Here is an 18,386-nt window from a genome sequence, read left to right as displayed (position 1 = left end):
TGCCATCCAATGTTTTTATTGATATCAAAAGTTCTTGAACATTTTTTTAAAACTCACTAACAAGAGGTGCTTGGCCTTGGCTGGTCATAAAAATACGGTTAAATACATTTTAATTCATGTAGATTTCATATTTTTTATTACAGAGCCAATTCTCTATTGAATATTATATATAAAGAGAAAATTAAAACTGTAATTTGAACTTTACAATCAAAATTTATTGTTCGACTGAATACTCCAAAAAACAAATTACAAAGTCCTTATTCTGTGGAGTTTCAAAGAATCTTGTTATTCTTCTCATCAGAAGACATAAAGAAGTCAGCAAATTATATTTGTAGCAATTTTGATTGTAAAGTTCAAATTACAGTTTTAATTTTCTTTCTCTTATAATAAGCTCTACTCTCTATTGCATATTGAGCTTTTTTAATTCGCTTGGGATTAAATTATCTATATATAAATACTGTTATTTATATTAGTTTGAAGTTTACCATTGCGTATATCAGGTAAACCCTACATCCTTTTTTTTTTCATTAATATATATATATAGTACTGATTTCAAAATTAAAAAAAAAAATTGACTTGGGTACCAACAGCTAGAATAAAAAAAAAATCATTTGGCGCTCCAGTCACGTTCTCTACTGTTTGAGCTATCAAGAGATAGGTAAGAAATATTTCAAATTAAACCACTTCAAGCTCTAAATGAATTTGCATATGTGCAAAAGTAATAGAAATATATGGGCAAGTTAAAATGAACATTTTGCATTTGAACTTGCCAACATATGTCTGTACTTGTTACGCATCCATCCAAACAAAGATTTTACTCGTCATAAACCATATTTGGTGTATGATTACTATTTTCTGTTAATTTAAGTGTTATGTGACCAGTAGTTTAAGTGTTTATCGGTTAAATATTTTCACACACATACATACATCTACTGTTTTATTCATACAGATTCATCCAAAATTAAAGTAAAAACTAGACTTCATGCATTGTTTGATTTCCATTAAAAAAGAAAATCATAAATCTGAATAATTTTTGTTTTTTTAACAAAAATAAAATGTATGTAAAAGAACATTTAAGAGATATTCTTAATTTTTAATCTCGACTATAAAATTATAATAAAATTCGAGCTATATATATATATATATATATATATATAATTATTATATATATAATTCAAGAAAATTCGAGAAACTCGGCATAGGTATATATATAGTTATATATATAGTTTTATATATAATTATTATTATATATATGTAATTCAAGAAAATAAGCATATATATATATATAGTTATATATATAATTATATCATATATATATATAGTTATATATATCATTATTATTATATATATAATTATATATAATTATATCATATATATATATAGTTATATATATCATTATTATTATATATATAATTATATCATATATATAGTTATATATATAATTATTATTTTATATAATTATATATAGTTATATATATATAATTAGTATTATTATATATATATATATATATGTATATAATTTATAATAAGAATAATATATAATAAGAAAATTCGAGAAACTCGGCATTGGTAGGCACTTCAGTAGAATAATATTAAGGGAAAACAAACTATTTCAAGAGGTTAATGCTTAAGGCATTGTCTAGTGTGTATATAAAGGCAATTTCGATAAGGCAATGCAATGCATAGGTGTGACGGATCGACACAAACTGAAGCAAATCAAAACACAACAGTGGAATAAGTTATGCAAATAAACCTTTTATTATTAACTAGTGGGGGTACCTGGCGTTGCCCGGGGGTGGAGCAGTGGTGTATAGTAAAGAACCCCCGGTAGGCAGCCTGGGTAGAGAGAGGTGTTAAAAAAGCAGCAGGGGGAGGGGATCAAAACACCAGTAGACAGCCCGGATGGAGAGAGGGGTTTGTTAATAAAATAAAAATAAAAGTGGTAGTAGGCAGGCAGGCTCGAACCCATACAACGAAGGAGGAAAAGAAGGTGAAAAAAAAAACCTAACGTTTTGGCTGATGCGTCTGTCACAAAACTGGAAGTCACAAGCGTTCGAATTAAGGGTAGTCAATCCAATGGAGACGATGACTTGCGAAAATGTTGATGAAAAAACCGACCTTGTAGAAAACTGCCAAGTTGAGAGTGAAGGAATTAATGTTTTTGACCAATTTTTTTTATATTTGTCGTCCGATTTTGACATGTTCTGATGCATCTGTCAGAAGTTTTTGTGAGACATACAAACATTTTGCTTTTTATATATTAGATAGAAAGTTTTGTGCCAAGGATTCTCAATGAAGAGCAGAAAGAAAAATGTTGTTATGGGCACCAAGACAGTTCCTCACCCTCCCTATATACTAGACCTTGCTCCCTGTGACTTTTAGTAATTCCCCAAGCTCAAGAAAAACCTTTGTTATGAGACAATTGAGGAAATGAAAGAGGCTGTGATGAGGGTCATTGGCATGCTCACACAAGAGGACGGCCATGTGACTTTCCAGAATTGTTATAACGGTACAACAAGTGCGTTGCAGCTGGAGGAGATTACTTTGAAAGGAACTAGAGTTTCATGTGTGTATTATCAATAAAAGTGCTCACATGAAAAAAGTCTGGAAGGCATCTCGTTACAAAACTGTTGTGGTTGAATAAATGACAAAAAAGTCACATTAACAATCAAATAAATATTAACAAAAATACATAAAAAAGGTAACTGAGCAATATCTGTGCTCATGGCAGGACTAGTTGTGAACGACCATCCGCTCCCAGTGTCTCTCACCGACTCTCTCGTAAACCACTTCTCGTGCCCGGAAGTGATGTCATGAAATAGTTCATTATTCCCAGTAATAGGGGTGTGTTCTCAACAAAAACATAAGAGGTTAATTTAGTTTGCTTGAAGCATTGTCTAGCATGTATACAGTAGAACTCCAGGATACGCTTTTTTCAGGTTACAATGTGGAATACAATGTTTTTCCGAACCCTGATTACGGTATTTGTTAGTCTTACAGTATTATTTATGTTATTTTATTATATAGATGTTATTATATACTGTACTGTATTTTATTACTAATTTTTAATGTCATATCCTGGGGTTCTACTGTAAAGAAAATTTATAGAAGGCAATACAATGCAGAAGTGTAGTGGATAGATACAAAATCAAGTAAATTAAGCTATTATTTATTTTTTTCCTAACATTTTATTGTTGCATTGTGTTCTTATGTCTGCATAGTCAGATGGAAGTTCTATGTTGTATATTTCGGGAAAATTCCTTTCGTCAGATATGTTTGATTTTAGTTCAAACAAGCTGTTAAAATGTTTTTAACTACTAATGAGGGTATGACACCAATGATTTTGACAATCGTTTTTATAACCACCGTTATAATAACCAACCAATCAGAAACTCCAAAAGTTACTATAAAAAAATGTCGAATTTTGGATTCAATCAGTTCGCCGTCGTCTCTGTCACGAACCTGCATTTGATTCTTCGCCGCCATCTTTGTTACTAAGAATTACTTAACACGCAAGATCGAAACTGCATTTGATTCTTCACCAATTTGATTTAGTGCCGCTATCTTTGTTTAACATAATGTCTCAACACTTAACACATGCACACTATGCATATTGTCTTAATTTGCTTGTGTCTGTCTGTCACACCTCTGCATCGTAATGTCTTCTACAAATTTCTTTTATATACATACTAAATAATGCTTTAAGCAAACTACATTAATCTCTTCTCTTTTTTTCATCATCCACACAGTCTTCTATACTTACCAGAATTCCTTTCTTTTCTCATTTTAACATAGAGTCGGTCAGTATCACCTTTCGGATGTAGTGCATTGTGGATGGTCGTTAGATACCAAAGTTTTTTCTCAAATATCTTACTAATGATACTGCCCAGCTGTTTAGTTTTTTTTTTTTTTACTAGATTCTTACTATATACATTTACACATTTTGGCAGGCTTGTTTATTTTCTGAAAAGCCTGGGCCTCTTTAGTGATGTTCTGTATGGCTTTTGTGATTCTTGTTCAACAGCTGATCTATTAACTGTTGTAACGAAACGGATCTGTCAGTTTATGCATAATCCAAGCATATTGCTTTCTACAAGTTTATTTTATATACACATTAGCTTGTTGCTTGAAACATTGTCTATGTAGATTCACCTCTTATTAATGCAATATATTTGTATTTTTTAATATTTTTAACAGTGCATTTTATTCTTACTAGAGTTAGATGTGAATTTTGTATTAGTTGTGGCCTTGAAGGTCAATAATAACACAATATCACAGAGTTTGTATTCACAGAAGTACAGAATAGTATGTTAAAGAAAAAAAAAAAAAATGACGGCATAAATCCAATCAGAGAAGCTTTCTCAGATAAAGAATTAATCCAGTCAGGATCAGCAGAATGTAGTCCATTTCACATATCAGGACGGAAATCAATGCCTAAAACATGAAGAGATTTTTATAAAGCATTTCTGACTTCTGATTGGGTTGTTCTCTCATCAACCTTGATTACAAATATAATCGTCCAAATATTTGTGGTCATCCTCTTTAATGATGCCAAAGATATGATATCCAATATTTGATGCCATCTTTCAGTCTTCAAATCTCATACAATTTTTTTTTTTTTTTTTGCTATAAAGCATTTAAGTATATTTCTTAGCTGATGCAATTATTATCATAAATTTAAATAACCAACTTATTTTTAGTTTATTTATTTTGTGATTTAAATTAAATAAATTTTTTTTTTTTTAATTTGAATTGATATGCAGACGAGAAAAGTTTGAGGAACCCGGTGTTTATAGGTATTTTGACTAGTATAATTTGGAAGAGAAAAATATATTAATCATCATCATAAACCTAGGTAATATATTTTTTAATTATTTCATTGCAATTTGAAAGTTAAAATAAAAATATTCATTTGATGCAAAATAGAAAGATTTGAGAAATTCTGCGCTGATGGTTACTTCAGCGAGAAACATATAATTTACAGCAGACATAAACGGCCATGGTTCGCATGTGCTCGCTGTAAGGAAATAGTGTGTTACGCAAACCTAGAACCATTTAAGTTTTTTAATTTTCTTATCAATTTGCTTTAGCTGGGGATAGAACATCCTCCTGGATGTCAAACATTCATTCGCTAACTCAGATATTCCAACCGAGAGATCTTTTTAAGATTCTGACCATCCCTTTACGTGCAATAGTTTGAATCTCTCTTGTACTTGGTTCACAGGGTATATTTACCATGTATTTTTTTAAAATTCTTTTTCATGAGTCCAGTTGCTCCTATAATAACTGGAATGATAGGGATCTTAGGATTCCAGTTCCTTTTCATGCCATACATAAGACATTGGTATTTTGTTATATTTTCCCTTTTAACTCAACATGATTGGGGACACTAACTTCTACTAAGGTTGCTTCTTTCTCCTTTATCACTATGGCTCTGTTTTCTCTGTAGGAATTGGATAGTCATAGAGAATGGTGCATGACTTATTTCCGACTGTTTTCTCTGGTAAATGTTCCCAGGATTTGCTGCTGCATTCGATAGTCAACTTTTTACAGATCGTCCAGTGGAGATATTTACACACTCCATTGTGTCGGGTTATATTGTAGGGATCCCCCACTGAAGTGATGGTGATTATGCAACTTTAGCTTCAGCTGGGAGTCCAAAATGGCTGAATAAACAGATACCGATAATTTGCTTGGCAAACTTGTTTTTGGATGCCAAGTTGTTCATGTGTGTTTTGCTGTTGGTGAAAAAAGACAAAAGAAAGACAGTTGCTGCTTATGCAAAGAGCGAACGTCTTCATCGTTAGTGAAGGGAACTGAAAAAATCCGGCACAGGTGCATATTCTTTAAATTCGAAATAATTTACACAACTGAAATAGGAATTCATTACTTCAATACATTTTTCAGTCATATAAATTATAAATATACGACTTTTTATCCATTTAAAAACAGGCAAAGCCCACTGATTTTATGCTAAATTGATGGTTGAATGTGGTTTAATCTGTGCTCATTTTTGTATCAAATACTATTCCGTATTAATTATTATTAACTGTGCATCGAATGGATACCATAATACTTAATTCGTCGAACCTTTTCATAACAAAGGTTTATACAAAATTTCAGTCCGATCGGTTCAATAATTTCCAAAAAAACTTCTAAAATAAATGTGGTATTGTGCTAACTATTCTCTATTAATCCATAAATGTGCATCAAATGGATACCATAATACATAGTTCACTGCACCTTAACAAAAGAAAGGCCCATACAAAATTTTAGCCAAGTCGGCTCAGTAGTTTCTGGGAAAAAGTAGAACTAAAATATTAATCCGTATTGATCCCTCACTGTGCATCAAACGGATACCATAATACTTAGTTTGCTGCACCTTATCATGACAAAGGTCCATACAAAATTTCAACCAGATTGGCCCAGTAGTTTCTGAGAAAGAATGAAACCGACATACATAATATGAAAATAAAAATATGAGATATCAAAAAATTTGTTTATTTACAAAGTCATGAGACTTTTTTATTCATTGGGATAAATGCGGAAAGCAATAGTTACATGATCAAGAAATTGTGTAGAAAACACAAAAGCAGAAAAAAAAAAGAATGCAAAAAAAAAAAAAAAAAAAAAAAACTGATTGCCATTTTGTACAAAGCATTTACAAAAAAAAAAAAAAAAAAAGTAATAAAATAAATACACTTGCAATACTGATTTGCATATTTTCCTCACATTGACTGATTTGGTCAAAATCCTTTGTGGTCTCATTTGGTCAATCTCGTTATGATGACAAGACAACCATAATGGTCACTGGGAATTGGCCCGGGGATGTTCGGAATGGCTTTCAATGTTAGCATTACAATAATCGCTTTTATGTTGATATTATTTTGAATATACAATAAAAATATGGAGAGCAAAAATAAAAAAAAGAATTTTAATAATAAATAAAAAATTAAATATTTTTGGTGCTTGTAGAGTATAATGGAATTTCAGAAAAATTTATTTTAAGTAAAAACACGATTGCATACATACATGTCATGTCAAAATTAGTCAAGATTCCAAAAATTACAAAAAATGATCAATTAAAAAAATAATCACAAATAAAAATAAAATTTAATCGAATTATAGTCCTATCATATTGTTTAATGCTGAAGAGTTCTTAAAATCCAAGGGAAGTAACTGCAATATGATTTTCACAAATCCATCATTTCAAAAGAGAAAATGGCAGACGGCTAATATCTATGGCTTTTTTTGTAAAAAGTAGTTCTACCAGATTTTATACTTGATACTTTTTTGTAACTTTTGGAATTTTTACTAACTTTGATATGACACAAATATGTAATTGTGTTTTTAGCTAAAATGAATTTTTAAAAAAAATCTTATACTGCACAAGCACCATGTTTTTTTTTTTAATTTTAGTTACAGCAGAAGATTTATTGTACTTTGATGACTATAATCCTCCACTTTATTTGAAAGCGCTCATTTTTTTTTTTTTTTAATTACACTTAGATGATGAAAGACATGATATTTGATGGCTGTTTTGAGATTTTTGTTTTCTCTCGTGCATGCAAGCATGAAAATTAAAGTTTATAATTCAACTACGACTACGGAGTAATCGAAATAAAATTGTTTTATTGTTTGATTGTTCCAACTATTGTTTACATCCTGGATGCTATTTTCACAACATTTGAAAATCGATATAACAATCGCTCTTTTTCACACATCTTGTCAAATTCAGGTATTTAAACTGACTTTTGAACCAAATCCTTCAATTAATCCATGGGAATACATTGTTCTCATTCTCTCAGCCATGACCAGATAGAAGTGTTAAATATATGATTTTTATTATATTCTTAATATCGTTTGTACTGAGAATTGAACCGTTTATCTCCTAAAAACTGTAACTTAGAGCTGATGATTACTTAAAACTTTATCTGTTGCACTGCATATCCAAAATATAAGAACAACACCCAAGAACAATAACCCCAATAATACAAAACCTTCTCTACCACCAATAGCAATGGCCAAGAACACATTGTCTGAAAGTACTTCCTTTAAACTCCTCGGCCTAACGTTTACAGGGAATATGAACTGGAATAGATACATTGAGAGCATTGCCAAGGCTGCTGCAAGGAAGGTTGGCTCCCTCTACCGTGCTAGAAAACTACTTACGCCTGACAGTATCCTATACCTCTATATGGCAACCATTCGCCCATGTATGGAGTACTGTTGTCACATCTGGGCTGGTGCATCTGCTGCTTGTCTCTTGCTCCTGGACAGGGTTCAAAAGAGAGTCGCCAACCTGATAGGTCCTGAACTGTCATCTAGGCTTCAGCCTCTGTCCCATCGACGAGATGTTGCATCCCTCTGCCTGTTCTACAAATACTTTAATGGTGAATGCCCTGACGAATTGCAAACACTTGTACCTCCCCGACGTAACTACCCCCGACAAACCCAACAAGCTACTAAGTCTCATCCCTTTACAGTAGAGATCCCTAGGTGCAAGAAAGCCTTTTACTCCAATAGTTTCTTCCCCAGAACTGCGGGTCTTTGGAACTCCCTTCCGGGATTCTGCTTTCCCAACTGCAATGATATGTAGAAGTTCAAGTGTAATGTTAAACATCTTTCTACTCATCTCCCTTCATAATGACCCCGCTAATTAAGTCCCTGATAGTAGCCCCCTGCTTCAAAGTGGCGCTGTGCCTTGTTTGGGGTGAAAATTGAATAAAAAAAAACAAAAACAAAAATAAAAAACAATCTTTACATAAAAAGAAATTGATCATTTGTATTATCTAACAATCTATTTTCTGTTGATTAAATAAAGGATCCAATCTTAAATTCTATACAGAGTTGAACAAGACATATCTAAAGACGTTGCGAGCTTGTTTTTGCTCTATCATTATTTTCATGGCAAGTGCTTGTCTGAGCTCCAATCTATGCCCCCCCCCTTGCCAAGCTTTCATAAAAAAACACCCAACTTACAACAGCTACTATCAATAATTTCTTTCACTCTTTATCTGTGCCTAAAATTAAACGCAAATCCCATGAACAAATCTTCTTTCCTAGAACTGCGCACTTGTGGAACACTGTTCCACTGGTCTGCTTCCCGGCCCATTACAATAAGGTAGCCTTCAAGTATAATGTAATAGTGGGGCAGATTGCTAAAACAATCTTTCACTTGGTGATACAAGCACCAAAATTGAAATTTGTCAGGTTTGCTTCTGCAGCCATCTTGAAAACTGGCAGCCATCATGAATTTTCTGATGGCTAACATTCTTTTCTTAAAATGTATTTTTTGAACGTCATTTGTGCCAATGTTGGTGTGTGCATCACTAAGTGAAAGATTCTTATGGAATATTGAGATAACCTGCCCCGCTTTAAATAAATAACTAAATTCTATTCAGTCTACATCATTAACAGTTACTACACTATCACCTTAAATTCATTAACTATTATCCTGGAGTGGCCTTCAGACCTTGATAAGTAGTGGCTCTTGTTAAAAAAAAAAAAACAAAAAAAAAAAAACGCTGTGAGCATAACATCCAAGATGAAAACAATAGTCCGAATAATACAAACAATACAAGACAAAAAAAAAAAATTATCACCAACTGAAGTTTTCTGTCAACGACCGAATCACCAAATCTTGCTGTCTGTCCTACTGGCGAGATCAAACAAGCTGGAGAGCTGTTGAAGATCTGTGCGATGATGACAATCAAAGATGACTATCAGATCCACAAGTAGTTGGTCTTTGACTATGGAACCGGAATTAGTTAGCCATACCATGTGAGTTTCCTCAAGATCAACGGCTACGATGGTCAGAAACACTGGACTTGCTTGAAAGGAAGCCGGCTTAAACCAACCTGGGCGATAGCCGTTACAAGTTATTTATAAAAAGTTGGTGTATTCTGATAGTAAGCAAAGTTCTAATTAATTATTTATCACAAATTTTTTTTTTTCTTTTCAAATAAAAATGCCACCATGCCAAATTTCAAGCAAAAATCAAAGAAATTTATGTAGATTTTTAGAATCACCTCAGCATGAAAAAGACATCTGATTATTTTTAAAAATTGTCCAATTCTTGGCACAGATACTCCAATAGAGTAAAATAAATATACAAATTACAGAATTCCAATTAATTAAATAATATGCAGTAAATCTTGTTATCAGTCGTTACTTTTTTTTCCACTTTTCTTATCACTCTTGAAAAAGCATTTTAAACATTAGGGTGAAATGTTAAGATGCTTTTTTTGAGTTTTTGGTCTTTCCTCTTTCATAATTTAATGGTGATATTTGCAATAAGAAAACCTTGGAATTAAAATAACTTGATTCTTATCAAAACACACCAAAATTTTAACAGTTTAAAAGTATTTTGAGTACTTGGACCAAAAATTGGAGTTAAAAGAAAAAATGGTTCTTATTCAGAATCCACCTCAACATTAAAAAATAAAAAATATCTGTATAATGTACGTACCCATGAAGAAACAAAAAATATCATATTCCAAAAATCACATAAACTGATCAAGTAGTTTTATTAAGAAAATCATTTTTAAGTGATTAATTACAACAATATTGTTGAGTTATTTCCCTTGTTTTTTTTGAGATCTTTTTCAAAATAGCAGGTGAAACAGTCACTTGCTGCATACCCATAAAATTTGATTTTCTTATATAAAAATAAAACTACTTGATCAATTTACATGATTTTTGGAATATGATATTTTCGTTTTGTCAGTGCTATGTACATCATATAAACTTGTCTTTATTTTCATTTTTTAGTATAGGGCGAATTCTGGACAAGAACCATTTAAAAAATTAAGGCGCCTTTTTTATGTTGGGGTAAAGCATGGATATTTTTGTGTCGAGTTGTGCGAAAAAAAAAAAAAGGAAATTGGTGAATATGTCCCAAAAGATGGTTTTTGTTCTCTTTTTCACTTTGCATGTGATACAAACACGTTGTCCTATTTTTAATGGGACTGAGCAATGTTGGAGAAATACTCAAGGACATCATTCATGCTGAATTCAAGGGAAATCATTGAATCGGGGTAGCAGTTGTTGATGAGGTCATCGTAATGTTTGTAGGCTCGGATGAAATCATCCTGCATTGTATGCCAGACAACCTAGAAAGAAAAAGAAAAATGAAAAAAAATATTTCTTGAACATTTCAACAGGTATTCATATCAGTAGAAAATTAAACATTTTTATTGGAAATGCTTGGAACAAATAGTGTTTCTATATTATAATAACAGAAAAATATTGAATTTCAAGTAAAATAAATGGTACCTACATAATTGTCAGGTCTAAAATAGTAATATATCCAAAAATTACAAAAAAACGGTAAGGTAGAAAATTAATTATTTTATGAAAAACGACATTTCTAAAATCTAACGATTTGGTTCCAAAATCTACTGATTCGAATTGGAGAGTGAACAGGGGAGGTAATTCAGTTTTCAATTTCTCAGAAATCTTATACCAATTTTAGAAAAGTAATTTTGATAAGTTTTGAAAACAGTTAAAAAAGAAGAAGTTATTTTGAAAAAATTCACAAATTATTCAATTGTCATATATATTTTTGTTTTCTGAATAAATTCTGTCCAATACAAATATTTTCAACTAAGTTGCTTCCCCTTTTGCTTACATCACGTGACCCAATATGTCCAACCCAGCATGTAACTTTACCAAACTGTTTTTAACTTTATAGGAACTGTTTTTCATGAATAATTATTTTCTAACTTCGAATTTTTCATAATTTTTGGATATGTTACTATTTAAGACCTGACAATTATGCAGATACCATTTATTTTACATAAAATTCAATTTTTTTTTTTTTTTTTTTTTCGCTTAAACTGGAAAACTGCAGCTGCAAAGAACCGCAATCAATCAAAATATACAGATTTGTTTTGCAATCAATCACCATGGAAATGCGTGGAGCAATAGGCCTCACAACTTCACAACTTCAAAAGTGTGAAACTGTTAATGACGAGGCAAAAAAGGGACAACATGAATCGGCTTGGCTTTATAAGTGCCTCTCCATCGCCTCTATTCATGGAAACGTCTTCTCTCAGCCAGAAAAATTACCTGGACATAGAATGAAACTTCCTGATGCTTGAATATTGGTTTCAAGAAGTATCATTTTATTATTATTCCCCACCCACTCCATTTTTCTTTATTTCTTTAACTCCTAGCGGGAGTACTCGGCGTTGCCCGGGTGGAGAAAAGTGGTATACTAAGGCTATTGAGCAACCCAGCCCTAAAAAAATGTTCCAATCAAAATAGCAGCGAGTGCCCGTGCAAGTGAAAAAAAAAAAAAATTAGCCGCAATAGCCAGGCTTGAATCTGTAATGCAAAATAGGAAAAGGAGGTAAAAAAAAAAAAAAAAAAAAAAAACTCATTAGCCATCTCACCCACGGGGCACTTGTAACATCACAGCCTTCGAAATAACATCTTTTAAATGTCCGTTGAGATCGCTAGTAGTTCACTACTAGCAAAAATGTTGATGCAAAATGTGACCCCTCCTTGCAAAAAATAGTCTCATTGACAGTCAAAGAATTAATGTTTTAGGCCAATTTTTGAATATTTTTAGTAGATATCCAAACACACATTAACGCACATTTTGCCTTTATTTCTTCTTTATTTTTATTGCCTTTTCATCCCAAACAAGGCTTGGTGCCACTTTGATATAGGGGCTACTATCTGGGTAATATGTAGGGAGTTGAGCAGAAAGATGTGTTTACATTACACTTGAATTTCTGCATGTCAGTTCAGTCAGAGAAGCAGGAACCGGGGAGGGAATTTCAAAGTCTAGTAGTCCTAGAGAAGAAACTATTAGAGTAGAAGACTTTTTGGCATCTGGGGATCTCGACTATGTAGGGGTGGGAGTTTGCTACTTGTTGGGTTTGTCAGGAGTATAAGGGCTTGTAGTTCAGAGCATATACCATTAAACTTTTACATAATAAATTATTTAATATTTGTTGTTACATTCTTGAAATGCTATTGATATTCTACGTTTCTTCATTTTGATAATTTTGTTTAATATTTACTTTTTAAGGTGTATAATTTTAACTTTTTAATTAACAAGCCACACGTGCGTGGTCCCCCTCTGGTGCTGCATGTGAGATGACGCCACAAAAAATAGTGAAGAAATGATGAATGTGAGAAGTGTGAAGGGCCAATGTTGCCTGAACGTTCCACGGGGATGTGAACCAGAATTTTGCCAGGATCACCCATACTGCGTTTATATTAACAATGGGCTCCACATTTTGGCCAAGTTTCAGAAAAATCTAATGGATGGATCAAAAGTTATGGGGCAAAATGTGTCATTTTTGGCCATTTTGGGTTATTTTTGACCTCTTTTGAGCCTCTAGGAACACAACGGGAATTTTCGCAAAAAATATATATATATATTTTTACTGTGCACATCTATTTAATAAAATAAAATACAATTTGTGGCAAAATTTCAGGAAAAACTAATGGATGGTTACCTAGCAATCGTCCAAACTAACGGACGCACGGGGGACTAAAAATAAAAATTTAATAAAAAATTTTTAATTGAAAAAAAAAAAAAAAAAAAAATGAATTATTCTGACTACTCGTCTTATGTTGAATTTAATTTTCACAACATTTCAGCTGATTTAACCTTGAGCCTTCTTCAGGTGAATCTTGCTGAACTTGAGAATCTGTACAGAATTTTTAAATGGAATCCTTCACAAAGATTCTTAAATTCAACAAGGCATACCTAAAGAAGGTTAGAGGGTACGTTGGCCGAAACAGGAGAATAAAATTCAAGATGAGAACAGAAGTCCAGAGTAATCCAAATTATCAATCCCCATAAAAAAATTTCCAAAACATAACCTTAATATTTATTTAAATTTCACAAAACACAAATCAAATTTAATTATGTTTTTAAATGTATACACAAGTCATTCACCATTTTTTTTTTTAGCTTTTATATGGAGATAAAGTTTAGATTTAGTCTATTAAAGTTGGTACTTTTGCGGTTTAAATCCTGTTTTTCCATGAGTCTCACTCTGCAACGCCCGACGAAAACCGCCGAATTATGCTGAGTGAACGGAAGTCAATACAAAAACAAAAAAAAGTTTAAAAAAGTAAAATTAACTACTGTAATAAATTCTATAAAATTTACTATTTTATTTTTTTATTATTGTCAACAGGTTTTGGTAATAAAAAATTTTGTTTTTTAAATTAGCGAACAATTTTTTTTTTTGTAATAAAAGTTTTGTTTTTTTAAATTAGTGAACAATTTTTTTTTTCTATGAAAAGTTATTTTTCTTTGAATTAATGAAAAAGTATTTGTTTTGTTTTAAGGAACGACAAACTTTTTTTTTTTGAGATATATATATATATTTTTCATAAAACTTTTGTTTTCAAAGATAAGGTGTATTTTTTAACAATTTTTCTCCCCCCCCCCCCAAAGATTTTTTTTTTTGCATTTTCTGCAAAAAATACTTTTTGAAAATACTTTTTTTTTTTTTTTTTTCCTAATATATATATTTTATATTTATTGTGGGAAGTTGGGGTTAGGGTGACACTTTATAGGTGAGGCATCTTGTGGTTTCCTGAGAATAGGCTATTTCCTTAGGGATATTAGTTTCTGTTGGTTGAAGAAAAGCATTTCATTTTCCTTCTTTGTCATAAGAATAAGGACTTGTTGTTTGAAGCACAATGAAACTCTTTCCTTTCCTTTTTTTTTTTTTCTTCCAATTTGGTGCCATCTGCTCATGTCTCTTTTTGCAACTCAGTTTCTCAGATCACTCGGTATTTTCCGGGCCATTTTTCTTCGTCCACTGGGTGCTGCTGAGTGAGACTCACAGAAAAACGAAATTTAAACTGCAGAAGTACCATAAAATCTTATGTATGTTTGTGTCCAGCTAAAAATCAGAAGCTACACAAGAAACAAAAAAAGTCTTATATCATCAAATTCACTGTAACTTTGAATGTGGTTATGGCAAAAAAAAAAAAAAAAATATTGTGATATTCATTCACATGGGATGATGATAATCACAGCAACACGATGGTTTTCATTAAATCATCAAAGTTAAACAATGTTGAGTCTGATCAGTATCAGATAGGTAACTATTTGAGATTACTGAGCGTTGCATGTAAGAGATTATTGACTGCAAAAAAATTATCATCAATTCCCCTGATCAGGATATGCATACAATTGGAGACTGTTTGTAAATCTGATATCCCCTAGAAACTTCTTCCTTTGGAGGAAATCCGTTCAACTTGTCTAGGGTGAGTGCCACCTCGTCATCTTCGCTGTTGATCTGGGACCAAATTAATACTAGGGAATATTTCAAAAGAAACTACTTTCATCCTTACTAGAAGTTGTTTGAAAAACAAAACTAAGATTAGGTGAAACAGATTTGTCTTTACTTTTTGTTATATTGAACCAGTTTCTAGAAAAAGATATTTATTTTGTGAAATATATTTGTAATTTTTTCCTTTTTTTTTTAATATTCCTGTAACAAAATAAAAACTATTGTTTAAATATAATAACCTAACCCCCGCTAGTCATATTATAATTCATACTTGTTTTATTCAAGTGCACAGAAAATTAATTCTCACATTTAATAACATCTCCATGTCCTCGATGACAATGCAACCCAAACTGTTTGGCTCTCCTCCTATAATCATCCCAGCTTTCTGGCCCTCATGCTCCAAAAGGTTGCTGACCCTTCTGCTGGGCATACCCAGTTCTTTTCAATTCCAACTTAACTTTCATTGAAGTTATTAATAATCTAAATAAAAAAATGTTCAATCTATGAAAATACAAGGGTCATTCCAAAAATTATGCATCCTATTTTTTATCTAAGAAAAAAAAAAAGTTGAAGTGCTATGAAGATGAGAGTGGTACCATAAAAACAAGCAACCATTCGTGCTCCAGAACTTATTTTTCTATGAAGTCAACGCCATTCTGAACGCACTCTTAACAATAATGTGGTGGCTGTAAATGGGCATCCGGAGCACACTTTGTTCCTCACATCTTTGTCACCACTCTAAAATCAATAAACCCATCTCCTAACTGTGCTGACATCAACTGCATCACTTTCATAAATGTTCAACAGGTGCCAGGGAATGTTGATCGGTTCAACTCTCTTATCTTCATCAATGATTTCCTAAATCGCATTCTAAGTTCATTTATCGACATATACGCAGATGACTCTACGATCTATGGCAACACTTCAAAGACCAACAACAACAACTCTTGGAGTTTCTCTCCTCAGACCTTGAGCAATATGTCGAGTAAAAAGTGGCTGATCAGACCCTGAATTTAAACTTCATCCCTGACTCCTTTGTCTGACTCACCGTCAATTATTTAAAAAAATGCTATTTCATTTGTAACTCACCCTTTGTCATTTCCTACAACCCCTCACCAGCACTCAACAACCTCAGTCGAACATAGTGTCACATCATCACACTATGTATATATTTTTTCCTTGCTCGACCAAAGCATCAAAAACTAATGAGAAAAAGATTTTAACTTTGTACTCATCAATATTATTTCTTTAAACTGGAATTTGAACAGAAAAAAAAAAAGAAAAACAAAAAAAAAAAAAGGAAAATTTAATATTTGTATTCTTTGGACTATGGCATTTTACTACTTGAGTGTTGTTTAAGAATGTTTTGGCCAATGTAACCTCTGACCTTCTTCAGATGTATCTTGTCAAACTCCAGAATCTGCACAGAATTGCGGATTCGTGGCTTAGTGGACAAAGTACTTGGCAAAGTTCAGTTGTCAAGTTACACTTTTGGTGCTTGAAGATTCAATCCTCAATGCAAGCGACATGCAAAAATACAATTCCAAATGACCTACAACTTCTACCCATATACGGCTGACGTACCCTCGTAGATTAAATAAACGGTTCTGTTTGAAATTCTGTGCAGATTCCTGGACTTGATAGAAAGATCTCCGAGTTTGACAAAATATATCTGAAGAAGATCAGAGGGTTCATTGAGCAAAACGTTGTGCAAATAAGACTCAAGATGAGAACAGTAGTGCAAAGAATCTAAATATGAATAATCAATCCTCATCTCAAAAATTCATACGATTTACCTGAAGCAAATTCTCTTCATCACACAGCTGCTTTTCAACTTTCCGATATAAATGATCCAATCCTTTCTTCACCTAAAGAAGAAGAAAAATTTAATCCATGAACAAAGAAAATTTGGTGGTTATCTAGAATTCTCCCTATATTAAAAAACAAAAGTACAAAAAAATCTTTATAACCATGATAGAATGGAAAGATCATATTCCAATAATCATACACTTTTATTTTTTAAGAAAACAATTTTTAAACGATTTTAAGCGATTAATGAGAAATCATAGGCATTACAAGGCTGATTTCGCAAGTTTGAATTATTGCGTAGTTATCTGCCTTTGTTTATTCAAGATGGTGATACAAAATAGTCCCATTTTGCTTACTTACTTAAATTCTGATTTTCTTAATTAAAACTTGACCAATTTACAATATTTTTGGAATATGACATAAAATGGTGAAAATGTTTGAAATTAAAATACAGAAAAATAAAATGGCACGTCACCTCTTTTCCTGGATATTCTTTAATCACTTTCCGTAATTCCTGTTTACTGAAAGCCAATTGATATCCAACTTCTTCCATTTTCACTCCGGCTGCCACTCGACTCTCAACACCCTCAAAAAAGATCTACAAAGAAAATTTATACCGAAATCAGAAAAAGAAAAAAAAACAAAAACACTAAGTGATTTAGTCTTATAATCTCCATTGTTTAGCAGTGACCATTTCTATAGAAGGTGGAATCTTTACAAAAGACGACTATCTGAGCTGAAAGTAGAAAGTGGATCTTGGGTTTTCTTCCAGCGGCTTCTTAACTCTCACTTTTTTTATTTTGTCCTTTAGTTTTCACACTGCGTGGGCAATGTTTCTGACAAAGGGGGAAGAATTGCTATTTTTGGAGTCAAAATGGCCTCTTATACTAATTGATTAGTTTTAGCCTTGAAATATTTTCCTTTTTTTATTTTAGCTCATTACATTAAGTGGCTTCATGCCTTGTCTAGAGCAATATCGATAATAATGATGATAATAGTAATGGTAATAAAAATCTGATTTGTTTTTATATGTTAAGAAAGGTTGTAATTGAATATAAATGATTTTAAAAAGATCTTTCATTTATGTTTTCCATATCACACATTATGCATAATGTAACGCTGTCATTCTTGCTAATAGACCCAAAGCATATGTAGAGACAGTCGTAAAGGAAAATGAGAACTTTAACAACTTTTGTTAGTGAAGAAAAAATGTATTTTGTTCATTTCAAACACCCAAAACAGTGGCCTGTCTGTCAATACACTGCACCAGAAAAACCTCACTGGCACGACAACATTTTTTAC

The 18,386-nt window shown here is 32.1% G+C and overlaps 1 protein-coding gene across 5 annotated transcripts in view; it reads right to left on the bottom strand.

The window, feature by feature from the left end:
• Positions 1-10,847: 10,847 nt before the first annotated feature.
• Positions 10,848-18,386, bottom strand: part of LOC145241543 (exocyst complex component 1-like) — a 128,817-nt gene continuing 121,278 nt past the window's right edge. For all 5 annotated transcript variants that reach the window (XM_080104604.1, XM_080104607.1, XM_080104606.1 and 2 more), the window contains 3 exons: positions 17,560-17,682; positions 17,072-17,143; positions 10,848-11,114 (listed from right to left, as the gene is read on the bottom strand). In XM_080104604.1, the coding sequence (XP_079960730.1) occupies positions 10,962-11,114; positions 17,072-17,143; positions 17,560-17,682 (348 nt within the window). In that variant the 3' untranslated portion in view covers positions 10,848-10,961. The remainder of the gene's footprint in view (positions 11,115-17,071; positions 17,144-17,559; positions 17,683-18,386) is intronic.

Source organism: Euprymna scolopes, chromosome 20 (genome assembly GCF_053919585.1).
Source record: "Euprymna scolopes isolate OS-2025 chromosome 20, ASM5391958v1, whole genome shotgun sequence".
Classification (NCBI taxonomy): Eukaryota; Metazoa; Mollusca; class Cephalopoda; order Sepiida; family Sepiolidae; genus Euprymna; species Euprymna scolopes.
Note: the sequence above shows the minus strand (reverse complement) of the source record. Positions and strands in the feature narration are given on the sequence as shown.